Source organism: Ptychodera flava, chromosome 3 (assembly GCF_041260155.1).
Source record: "Ptychodera flava strain L36383 chromosome 3, AS_Pfla_20210202, whole genome shotgun sequence".
Taxonomy (NCBI): domain Eukaryota; kingdom Metazoa; phylum Hemichordata; class Enteropneusta; family Ptychoderidae; genus Ptychodera; species Ptychodera flava.
The window spans coordinates 7,365,273-7,378,906 of record NC_091930.1 but is presented as its reverse complement, the minus strand read 5'-3'; the positions used below and the strand labels follow the sequence as shown (position 1 = coordinate 7,378,906).

Sequence of the window (13,634 nt, the reverse complement as noted above, 5' to 3'; positions counted from 1 at the left end):
CTTGGGTGCCGTAATTTCAGGGTTATATACCTAGTTACAAAGTTCATTTAATATGCAAATGAACCCTTAATTAACTTGATACTACTAAGTGCTTTACACCATAGTTAGGTGTCAGTCAGACCAGTATATGTAGCAGAATTCATCAAATTAGGTGCAGTTATATCGGAGTTATATGACTAATTATAACACTTCATTAAATATGCAAATGAGCTATTTATTCTCTTGAAACTGCCCAATGCTTCTAAGTATAATAAGATATATATATATATATATATATATATATATATATATATATATATATATATATATATATTATATATATATATATATATATATATATATATATATATATATATATATATATATATATATATATATATCAGATTAATATTTGTTGCACCCATCATCTAGTTTTGTGCAGGAATTTCAGAGTTATGTCACTAATAACAAAAGTTCATTAAATATGCAAATAAGCAGATAATTGACATGGCAGTCACAATATCATCTTTATGGTCTAAGAATGTCATTTGTGAAAAGTTTCATGAAATTTTGTGCAGTATTTCACTGCATGAAAACCCAATAATTCAGAAAAGTTCACATTAATGAGTTGCCTGTATTATAGTGTAATACACGTGAATTCACATGAATCCACATGAATACAGGCTTGCTGAATACAAAAAATGGATTCTTGACTGTATTCATCTGTATATGCACTCTTCAGCTAAAATACAGGCAATAATCCATGTTAATACAGTAAGTATTATAGGGTTTTTATGCAGTGTTTCTTAATATATGTCTACACTGTCATTACTGTCTCCATAGGAAAACCATTGTATGGAAAAAATGATATTGCATAACTTCATTAAGATGCAAGCCACACTAACCAACATCTAATCAGTTCTTGCAAGTAGCATATTGTACCTGTGTACCAAATCTGACTTGAGTCTGTTCAGGCGTTTCCGAGTTATCGTGTAAACAGACAGGCAGACAGAGAGACAGACACTCACACACTCACACACAAACACACACGGACAGACAGACAGACATCGCTATGACATTAGCCCACCTGTGAACACGTGAGCTAAACATGAAACAATTATAAAAGTTATAGGTAGTTTTGTCCTTGCCATTTATTGATAACAACAATATCACACACAACGTCTAGATGAACAGTTTTACACAGAACAAGGTTACCCATCATAATCCAGTGTCGTCACTGACAACTTCCTATTTCCCAATTAAAATAAATTCTTGGTCAAATGACTTGGGGTTTTAGCTACGTGTACCTACTGTCCACTTTTACTGAAACATTGTTTGAGACGGGGTTCATTTTGCTTGTCTCTTTGAGGTGCGGCCACATAAAATCATACCTCTATTGTACAAGACAATTTGTTTGCGATCAGCGCCGAAAAGCTGAGCACCAATTCAGACCATAGACCATTCGTCCATAGTTGGTATCGGCTTGCTCGGATAAAACATGAGGTGTAACGATGCGGCATAAACAACAAGGAATTGTGCTTGTACGGCACATTATGCCTGAGTGACTCATACCGCATACATTATCAGCATTACAAAACAAATAACAATCATATCAATTGTTCTTACCTCAGTCAGGTCATGTATCATTAACCATATGTTAGAATCACCACCAACACACGCTCGCCTTGTGCCAATCCAAAAGGTGTCTTTCAATAAGCCTATAAAACAAAACAAATTGCAATGAACTTGAAGTTGTCGTGCTCAATATATAAAAAATAAATAAAGGGGATTAACATAGGATAGGTTGTTTGTGCCGGCAGAATTCAAAATGCGCACTCTTCAATACAAACATTGCTAACGTACATATATTCATATACGAACGTACAAGTACAAACATTCACACGTACATACGTAGGTTAGTGCGTGCATGCGTGCGTACTTGCATGCATGCATATATGCATAACTGCATTCATGCATGCATGTATGCATGTATACATGTCATATACATACATACATACATACATACATACATACATACATACATACATACATACATACATACATACATACATACATACATACATACATACATACATACATACATACATACACTTACATACATACACTTACATACATACATACATACATACATACATACATACATACATACATACATACATACATACATACATACATACATACATACATACATACATACATACATACATACATACATACATACATACATACATACATACATACATACATACATACATACATACATACATACATACATACATACATACATACATACATTAAATACATACATTAAATACATGGTTATAAGTAATTACTTGGGTCAGAATTGTGTGTGTGTTTTACCTGTCACAAAATCTGTTTCTGCCTGATTGTCTAATTTTACCAGATACGCATCATTTGCATTGCATGCACACTGCGCATCATCAAATGTCATTTTTCCCTGTTCGACATAATAGCAGTGTCCACTGTGCTCTGTCCAACCATCCTCGCAACACGAGCACTGCAAAAAAATACACAATGAATATCTGTTTACGCAATTCGATGCATTGATATCTTGTCTATTCTTCCTTACTCGGGCTGATGGCAACGTTGGCTGGAATTACCTACTTCTGCACTAGCTAAGAGGAAATAAATCCTTAACGTCTTGCAATTTGTAACAATTCTGTACTTCGCTGAATACTCTTAGATTTTATTGTTCAAGGAAAGCTGTAGACTATCCTCAATGCTAATAAATTCATTTGAAAGCGTTAGCTTCCAAAGGTAAAACGTTTTCGGAAATTGGCTTTCGAGTTAAGACTGTACAACTGCTGGGCGTTTTTTCATGTCAATACAATAGCATTATATCAATAAAGCAGCGTGATTATACGTATTTCATATATTAGCTACTTCGTTCATTGATTAAAGGTCATTTCTGAATTTTAAAGAATTACCGTAGTTGATTTTATTCAGTCTTGCAAGCTTACTAGGACGATCATCCAAGCTTGACAATGCCTATATGTTTGTGAAGTACACACAAGCTATGAAGATAATATTGTCGATAAACAGTTCTGTCTACCAAAACCGTTCGAGTGACTGCATACATACATTCATTCCACCTACAGTTTATCTGTGCGTCTCATAAAAAAACTGATTGGAACCCGTCTGCATACATTGTATTTAAAGTTTGTCTGACTTGACTTTAGCCAAAACACTCGATTATTTTATCTAATATGTTATCTACACAACTTATGTGTGTGAGCTGCACAAAAAAATGAACGTAACTTATAGAAAACTGAGTATATTTACAATATTTGCATACCAAGATTAGATGGGCGCCCAGAAAAAGCAGGGTAAATATACTAGCACTGAAGATCGTCATGGTCCTTGAGTCAGAGGCTGGAATATAAGAGAGATTAGATAGTATATTGTAGATGTATAAAATACAATTATTACTAAGTACCACGAGACAATTTAGCGATAATAAAATTAGTCAGCTGCCCATAACAGTACATCACTTAAGAAACTATTGCAGATTGCTATTCAAAATAGCTTTGTCGTTCAAATGTTAACTTGAAACTGCTGAAGCTTTACGATTGTAATACTTCTACGGAGCCTTACAAGGGTCAAAGAGTGCCTTGAAGACACATAAGACGATAATGGTATTGCACATATTTGCTTTATCCGCCAGAGTACTGTTTAAGGTAGTATGAGCCTGGACAGTAAAAGGCTTAAACTTTGGTTCAAACTCTCCTCGATGAGTCTTTCAACTCGTCTCTTTCAAAATCATGAGTGACACTCTTGGGTCACCGTGCAAATTTCGGTACTTGACGCTGTAAATTTTTCTTACTCCATCGCCTTAATTTAAGCCCCATAAAGTGTTGGATCAGTGAGGAATGTATGTTTTTGTTTTTACTGAATTAGGGGGCGGGATTTTGCTTTTTTTTATCCGAGAACCAAGCAAATCTATGATTTTAACACAGCATCTACACATTCTTGTAGTGTTTATTATTTAAGAAAACTTCAAGATTTTGCGAAGCAAACTTTACTGGAATGGCTGAATAAATTTTTACTATCGGGGTACTTTTGATACAGACTAATGGGTTCGATAAAACATTTAACCCTTTGAGCGCCAAAGTTTATTTTTGTCACCTTTATAAAATGTACCCCAGTCAATTTTTATCAGATTTTTGCCAAAATTTGTATATGAAAAACTGTAGCCTATGAAATGTAATGTCAGTTTGGTCAAAAATTATCAAAAACGTTACAGAAAAATTTGCAAACATTTGCAAAATGCTTCACTAAAATTTTGGTGGGAAAAATTACAGCACTCAGGGGTTAATAGAACGACCATACTACGCTTACCTTGTGTCTTGTCTTCGTAGACGTCACAATTGAATCTTGTCAGTCGCTTTTTCCTATTCTGAAACGGAGCTTAGAATTGCACAAGGGAGACCATGCATATTTATATGTTCTTGAGGGTCAGCGTTATAGAACGATCTGCCAGCGCATGTATAGGCAGTTAGTTCAATCTGATTGGTCAGCAACAGGTATAAATAATTGTATTATTTAATGTCAACACAACTATCTCTTACCAAATTTGATGAAAAAAAGAATTACATATTCATGAGATAAAAATGTTCAAAAGGAAGATGAGAACGATTTGTAATCCAATGATAGCAGTTAATGCTTATTATAGCTGTGCTATTTGTCAAGTAAAACGGCTGGTCAGCAATTGCTGGTTGCTGGTAAAACAATAAATATATCATCCCTTTTCGACGTGCATTCAGATGACTTCGTTTTAATTTTCTTTACGCCTTGAGTCTTTTTACAAGATGCAGGAATATGCTTCACTGTATTCCATTGGACAACTTAAAATGGGAGTTTGGAAAACATATTCAATTACTGTGGTAATTGTATTTTCCATGGTAGAGACAGGAAGCTTTGTAGGCGACCTCGCTGTTTCTAAATATAATGATAAGGTAACTCACAACGATGATGACATCCTGCTAATATCGTTTATTCAACAAAGAGAACCACACCGGCACACACAGTAGAGATAACACGAAACTCATATAGAAATCGCAATAAGCTTGACTTGAGACGTCAGAATTTCCCTTGTGTTTATTAAACAAACAGTGTAAAGGAACTTAACCCTTCAATGAATATGTTTATAACAAACTTTATTAACTGTGAAATAAATCAGTTACTCATTCTCATTGAAATAAATGCCACTTTAAAAATTTATCTGCGGCCGTATAAACATATCTTGTAAGACAAATAAATGTGATAGCCGTACCTGTAACCATCGTGAGATTAAATGTATATTGCAGCCATATTAGTTTCTATCGTTTGCGAGAAATCGAGTAAATATCGAATCAATTTAACGTGAAAGCTGCCAATCGACCCAAAACAAATTTAAAAATGCAAATTTCCAGCACGAGTCAATCGATGCAACGAACGCTTCCAGTGTCTTATTCTTATGCTGCTATGTATTTTTATGATTATTAAAAAGCTGAGGTAAACGATTTCTTACTTCCAGCTAATACATTTAACCATTTTAAAAAGGAAGTAGGTTTAGAGCAGCAATTTGCCGATGTCACTTTTCATAGTGTACTGCTAGAACATCAATTTTGGTCGCACTTTGAAGTTGTTATCCTGCAATGCTTCTCACATTTCGTAAAAATAAAATAGCATGACACATGGCAAAAAACACCTCTTATCACTGCACAAAGCTCAAGAAAGGAACCCATCTACATACCTAAAAAGTATGGTGCCCATGATCAAACCTCAAAAATGTTGACCCTGGAAAGGTTCTTTGTGATCTTTGTGATTTTTTTCCCTTTGAAGTTTATTAAATAAGGATTTGCATAACGTCTCCCTGGAAACCTAGACCGCCAAATTGGCTACAACACATGCAAAAAGCCACATCTATGCTCCATGAGATGCTATGAGAATGGTTTTGGTGCCCTTGGACGGGTAAATTGGGTACAATTATCAATTTTTATGAATAATCCAAGATAGCTGCCAAAACTGCTGGCCCAATAAAACGAGTCAGGTCTCAATCAACCTAACAGCTAGCGAGAATGCAAAGTAGCGGTTACGCGTTCCGTACGCGTAACGTTTTGCAACATTCGGATAAAAGTAAAATGCCCGAGGGTACAGATATTCGGACTCTCAAACTTCTACAATTCTTTACTAATCTATCACTTGTTGGGATTCATTTTAAAAACTCTTGGTTTAAGAAAACTTTCTACCGTCTTCGTTTTCGGAAAATCGATCTTTTTTTCCGTAGACTTAACACGGTAATGTGGCCATTTTGAATTTCAAATCTTGGGTAATTTGTTTGTCTAGGACCAAAATTTGCACGGCGAACCTCCAATTTTTAGTCGTTATTTTGAAAGAGGATAGTTGAAAGAGTCCTCGGGAAAATTTCAGCAAACTTTAAATCTGTCATTTTCGAGGCTGGCTGGACTAGCAAGGTTTTCAAGTCTATGGGCCACCGTGTTCAACCCCAAATTTACGTAACAGCCTGCAATTATTTAAATTTATTCCGTAAATTTATTCTGCTTTGATATTTACACGTCCACAGACTTGGAGCAAGTCTACATTACGACGTACAGACTCACTGAACGACTCACATAGTGGCATCATGGAGGTCGCATTGACTAGAGAATTTTGCTCTGACATCAGGTTAATAGAACACAGAGATCAAAAACTTAAAATACTGTGCTTAAGAATTAAAATGCATTGAAGAAAATTAAAAACATTTGTTTTTTAAAAACATCTATCAACTGCATTGATTATTTCTTAATATCATTGACATTTTATGAGATTTTGTTTATATCTTGTTTTAAATGGTTTTGTATTTTATTCACTGTATACTTTTATTGTTTTACTTGATGTAAAGCGCTTTTGAATATTTTATTGTAGAAAGAACGCTATACAAATCTATTAAACAATAAACATTCAACGTTGTATGATATTGTATGCTTGTTTGTTTGTTTATCTTTTTGTTTGTTTGTATGTGTGTTTACATTTATTTGTATATTTATATGCTTTATTGTTTGTTATATTTTGTTTATTTATGACTAATTTGTTTGTTTGTTTGTTTGTTTGTTTTCATCATTGGCTTTCCTGTGATTAAACATGGAAATGCTGGAAAATCGCCACTTGTACGACACATTTTCATTTGAAATTGTCAAAGTAACTGCGATCGGCACCAACTCAGTTAATATGAGGAAAAATTCATTCGCTCATAGACACTTTGTTTACATGCCACTCTTTGAAGTATGGTCACTGGCGCACGTAGGATGGGTCGTCTGCTTGATCAATCGATTGTCTGCTTGATATATCGATCGGGTACTTGATCTGCCCCCGCCCCCCTCAGCTAACATACGCTGAAGGGCAGATCGAAGACACGATCGATAAAACGAGCAGATGATCGATCGATCGAGCAGATTACCAAGCCCACGTGTGCCTGTGAGTTTTGCTGGTGGATAAACACACCCCTGTAGACATTCAGAATTAGAACCGCTGGTAGGAATTGAGGATGTTATGTTTGTGCTTTAATACATCATACGACTAGTTATGGAATTTGAGATGAGAATGTCATGCATTCTGAAAATTCAATACCAGCCGAACAAAGATTATCCTGAGTATATTATATCGCCAATCAGGTACTCCTGTTCCCACGATACTAAAATGAACTATACCAGGAGAATCCATAAAATGTGAGTCTTATAATAACTGTTTTCAACATCGACTCTGTTATCTTAAACAGCCAACAGGCGTATAGTTCAAAAGTATGACATCTGAACAGGCCCATTAATCAAGATTATTATATTCTAAGTCAATAATTTTCAGATCCGCTAGACATTATACACTATTTTATTGACCATCCAGAACCACTATAGAAACTGGGGTACCAACACTCTTACCTGTCTCAATTTCAAACAACTTAGCTGTGTTCCTTTTTATAAGACGAGGATACGACCACCATTATCCGTTTATACTTTCAAGATGGATATCATTTTGTTAACCCTGGTGCCATTACAGCTGATCCTGCAGACCTTTTTCCAATACTTTCTTTAAAACGTATACCTATTTCAGTCTTTAACAGTCTACACCTTATTCCGGTATAAAAAGTACATTTTGTGATAGGACTTATTTTCAGGACATTTTGATATCACCTACGATTCTAGTCGTCGTTAGAACATGGCGTCTTTGCATATTAATTATATATTACGCCTCGATGACAAAATAACATTCGGACTCTCAAACTTTGTTTTTATTCTTACAAAATGGCGTCTTTGTCCATTAAAGGTAGAATACGGACTCTCAAACTTTTTTCCATATTCAATTGACCTACCACTTGTTGGGGCTCATTTTGAAGCTCATGGAATAAATAAACTTAGCATTTGCATAGTTTTAAAAAATCAGGAATTTTATTTTACCTAATAACGATAATACAGGAAAGGCGGCATTTTTGAATTTCAAATATCAGTACTATGTATGGATGATTCGTTTCTCTGTGAACAACTTTCCTCGGTTACCCCTAATTTTATTGTTGTTCTTGAAAGAGTATGGTTGAGAGAATACTTTAGGAAAGATTAAATGAAAATTTAAATATTTGAAGGTCAAGATGCAAACTGCCTTATTGTCACACTTGTTATTTTTGTTTGGGTAACCACAATTTGCTAACTTCCCTGGAATCTAATCAAAAGAATATCTTCCTCAATAAAGGGTTTTACACCTTTACCAATATGTTACGTCGGTCATGGACGCGTAATCTGTCAAATGGCGTATAATGTAATGATCAGATCGAATATTATGAAGTATTTGATTTTCGTAACATCAGAAGCGAAGGGTTAATAAAATGAAGTTTAGAAGACGGGTTCCTGTATGGTTGGATAACTTTCGAGTGAGGATTTATAGCGAAAGGCCTTGTCAAGACGCTTTTAACATACGGTGGAGGGCAGTTTGAAGACACAGTCGATTGCTCGAACAGACAATCGACCGATTAAGCAGAGTACTAAGCCAACGTCAGTCTATGAGTTTTGCTGCCGGAAAACACTTCTCTTTACACATCTGGAATTAGAATCTTTCTTTAAAACAAATACAAGCTGCTGGTAGGCAGTGTGGATTTTGTGTTTGTGACTTGATACACCATACTACTAGTTATGAAATTTTAGATGACAATGTTACTCACTCAGAATTCAAAACCAGCCGAACAAACATTATCCTGAATATAGTATATCGCCAGGTACTCCAAGACCTGTTGATTCCTTCTCTCATGATGGTAAAAATCAACTACACCAGGTAAATCTATAATGTGTAAGTGTCTTCTGTTCAATTATAATTTACCTAATAATGATAACACGGAAAAGCGGCCTTTTTGAAGTTTAAATATCAATAAATTATAGATAATTCGTTTCTCGGTAATCACAATTTGCTCGGTGACCCCGATTTTTATTGTTGGATTTGAAAGAGTATGAATGAGAGATCACTTTAGGGAAGATTTTTTGTTTTAGCGATAAAAGAGAGCAATGTTTTTTCTGTTATCCAAACAAAGAGGTCAATTAAATGTTAAAGCGGCAGTCCTCAATCCTCAATTCTCGCATTACTGTTTGCTGATATTGACTGTTTGTGTAAGTCCTTTGTTCTCCTTTGAAAGTTCTGCACAGTTAATCAGATTGCTCAAATTTAAAAATTCACACAGTAACTTATTTTTTCATGGAGGTATATCGTATGTATGTATGTATGTATGTATGTATGTATGTATGTATGTATGTATGTATGTATGTATGTATGTATGTATGTATGTATGTATGTATGTATGTATGTATGTATGTATGTATGTATGTATGTATGTATGTATGTATGTGTGTGTATGTATGTATGTATGTATGTATGTATGTATGTATGTATGTATGTATGTATGTATGTATGTATGTATGTGTGTGTGTGTGTGTATGTATGTATGTATGTATGTATGTATGTATGTACGTACGTACGTACGTACGTACGTACGTGTGTGTGTGTGTGTGTATGTATGTATGTATGTATGTATGTATGTATGTATGTATGTATGTATGTATGTATGTATGTATGTATGTATGTATGTATGTATGTATGTATGTATGTATGTATGTATGTATGTATGTATGTATGTATGTATGAAATCGGACGAATCTAATAACAATCTCAATAAAATACTCATAAAACGATGAAACTGTATGAGAAGTTTTACAAACTGGGAATATACTAAGTTTACCTCGAAAAATTTCAAACTCAAAATCAAAAGAAAAAAGTGTAGAAACAATATCAATATCCGAGTAGTGTAAAAAAGAGTAATTTTAATAGGCTCAATTTATTGTATAATACAACAAAATCTCCAGGCCACTCGGAACAGCATCAGATTATGATCTCACTTGTTCGAATTCTACACACACTCATACGGCAGGGTAAAAAAAGGGACCCCGATCCTTATATACTACTTCCGCCAAGCGAACCCGCTTAGCTAAGGGAGCATTCACTTATTACGGCCACGGTGGGTCGGCATAATCCAGGGGGCTCACCTTAAATTTGAAAACTGCAAAGGGGTCATTTCTTTTAAACAGCACAGAGGGGAGTCACTTAAATTTCATAAGTGTCCGTCCCGTCATAAAACAGTTTCGGTGTTAAAAAATATTCTGGGTGATAAAAATGATTCGCGGCACTCATGATTTCATTCTCTGAAGCCAATGAACTGTAAATCTGAATACAAGTATAATTATCTGTCACATGAACATCTTGCTTTGGCAACTCTGAGGCTTGCCTTCTTGTAAATTGAGCCCACTGAGGGCGATGAACAATTCCTATCATTTACATATTAGAGATATATTCATATCAGGGAAAATATTTATGAGTTAGCTGTAGACTACCATGAAAAGTGAAATCGCCTCCTCCCCCTCCAGAGGTGATTGTGCATGCAGCTTTACTCAAGCAATTAGGGCTGTGGGGGTAATGAAATGTTTGTCATCTGAAAAGAGGGTTATCAATTTGTTGGTGCAATGGGTAGGGGGTTTCACTTACTTTGACTGGTACACAGAAAGAATTTGCCGGCCAACCCACGGCCATGATAAACTGAACGCACCCTACAGAGGGTAAAATGACCATAATTATTACTGCTAATCTCTGTAAGTGTTGCCGACTATTCGTAAGTAGTTGTCAAATTTCTTGAGTTTGTCTGAAAAGTTTTTTTCTTGAATGACGTGAGTTTCAAGACACCTGAGTGCGAACGCAATATCGATATCGGGATAGCAAGACCAGTCACCGATAACCGAGGAAGAACATGAGAGTCTATCAATCTGCAAATTAAATGAATCCTAAGCGAATATGAAAGTCAAAAAGTTTATGTACTGCCCTTGCAGGGAAAGAAGAATTGATAAAACTTCCATCAACAACACAAACAAAACGTCAAATAATATCAATATCTTCTATAGGGCATGGAAACAAATAAAAAACAACCAAAGAAAACGGACATCACGGAGATCTTCAGATCTTTCACTATCCCATACGAAAGAATTGTTTGTGGTAAACATACCCCGCATGCTGGGTAAATGTATGCAGCACAAATTTGTTTACCACAACACTCAATAAACCCTGCGCCTATCGTCACCGCTAGTGGCACACTTTCGGCGATCAGTTATACTCCAAGGCGAATATTGGCTACAACAGCCTTAGCTAAAAACAGCTGTTATCGGTCCACAAATATTGCTAATGTCGTTTCTTATCAAAAAGAACCATTGCAACCAATGGCCGAATGCAGTGGCCAATTCAGAGAAACAAATCAATTGGTCAACGTTACATACGCTAAAAGCCGTTTTAGTGATAGGACAGTGCACATTTTTTCTGGAGTTCTAAAATCTGAGATCAATTAGATGTTAAAGCGACAGTCCTGAATTCATAGTTCTCGAATGAGAATTGTTGACGTCAATTGTTTCTAGGATTTTACTTCTTTGTTCTCCTTTGAAAGATGTACACAGTTTTCTCATACATAAAGTTGATTTACAAGTATTCAGTCAAAGCGACCGCCATTTGCACTAGGAAGCGAACTTTACTAAAAATTCTCAATACCGTACGTATCGCGGCTTATTGGCCTTTTTCACATGTCCACCTTGTTCCAGAAAATTTTGCATTGTGTAATTTATTCTATCATTTAACTGAGCAGTAACGTTTCGCAAAAACCTTTACTTACAGTTATGTGATTAAAGTGTGAAACCATGGCTTTTCGGTCTGTAACGACAGCCATCGCTCAAGAAAAGTCAAGCGAATAGTGGGTCACGGTATAGGAGGGATCTGTTCCGCATCAAAAGAATAGTTTGATCCTTACCAAGGTCAATGTGGAACTCTGTGTGCTTAACAAGACTGCTGTGTCGCTTAGTGCAGGTAAATCTGGACACTCTACATGCGCCTAGTTTCGCTGGACTCGAGATGCATTTTATCTAGTACACAGTGTGCAATTTTGACCTGACCAGTGTGATGAACAAAGAGAGCAAGCTGTCTGCTGCAACTATTTTGTTAATGGTGGCCGATTGAAAATAAACATTCTAGATAACGTACTTTGCTCATTTTTTAAATCTACCGTTCAACAGACGAACGCCCACTAAGAGGATAAGGTAGCAAGAACACGATTGGAACTAATTTGGAATGATTGGATAGTGAAATAAGATCTTTTTAATCTGTAAATGTAAGCTCATCTGCTTTATTTCTTTTTAAGTAATATACTTGTTTTTATGAGTAATTTGTAATATTACAACATTCATCTACATGGCATCTAATAATGTTGAAGTATGAAGATCCAATTATCTCGAATTAGTTCCAATCGTGTTCAATTTCCCATCGAGTCTAGAACTTAGCATCCTCCGAAATTGAGTCCAGTACCCTAACCACTGTCCGACGACGCCACATAAACTTATAACATGTATACACAAAGTTAATCTCTGTATACCTAAGAGTTTGAAAATAGTGAACTTCCAATCGGTTTAATGGGCACCGCCACTTTATAGTGGCACTCCCACTTGGTAACATTTTTAAAACACAATTTTTTAATGCCAACGGTCGATATTTGACGTGGCGACTACGCGCGGATCGCGAGATATCGATACAAACATGTCATTTCCCGAGCGTATTTTTCACATCCCGAAGTTTTACGATCGTTTCTGATTATGACCCGAAATCCCCCGAAGGTTTGTTGTTGTGCTGATTGACGATATTCTAGGGAGTCCATAATAAGTTCGAACGACGCAATTAATTTACCTCCCACTGCGAAGACTTTATATACAGCATTATGCCCTTACCTCAGGTAAGTTTTTTAAAAACTTCTCCTTAGTTTTTGTCGTTTTCATTATTCTCAATCAGTTGTATTATATTTTTAACCAATACCACATAGATATCAGTTTTTACGTGTAAAATATTAGCCGCCTCTGATGACTACATTTTGTCATCTGCCACATAGTTACGTGTGGTTCGATACATAGCGGCTGCCGCATGGTATGCGTCTATGCATACCACGTGGCTGCCGCTATGTATCAACCGAATGTAACCGTGCTGGTCTCCTATGCGAATTCTGTTGGAATCAGCAAACTTTGTTTTCG

The 13,634-nt window shown here is 35.7% G+C and overlaps 1 protein-coding gene across 2 annotated transcripts in view; it reads right to left on the bottom strand.

Annotated features, from left to right (window-relative positions):
- Nucleotides 1-4,494, bottom strand: part of LOC139129478 (hepatic lectin-like) — a 243,157-nt gene extending 238,663 nt beyond the window's left edge. The window contains exons 1-4 of one of the 2 annotated variants that reach the window (XM_070695117.1): nt 4,360-4,494; nt 3,317-3,393; nt 2,362-2,518; nt 1,606-1,697 (exon numbers count right to left, since the gene is read on the bottom strand). In XM_070695117.1, coding sequence (XP_070551218.1) covers nt 1,606-1,697; nt 2,362-2,518; nt 3,317-3,376 — 309 coding nt within the window. In that variant the 5' untranslated portion in view covers nt 3,377-3,393; nt 4,360-4,494. The remainder of the gene's footprint in view (nt 1-1,605; nt 1,698-2,361; nt 2,519-3,316; nt 3,394-4,359) is intronic. The other variant, XR_011551591.1, reaches the window with a different exon arrangement.
- Nucleotides 4,495-13,634: the final 9,140 nt, after the last annotated feature.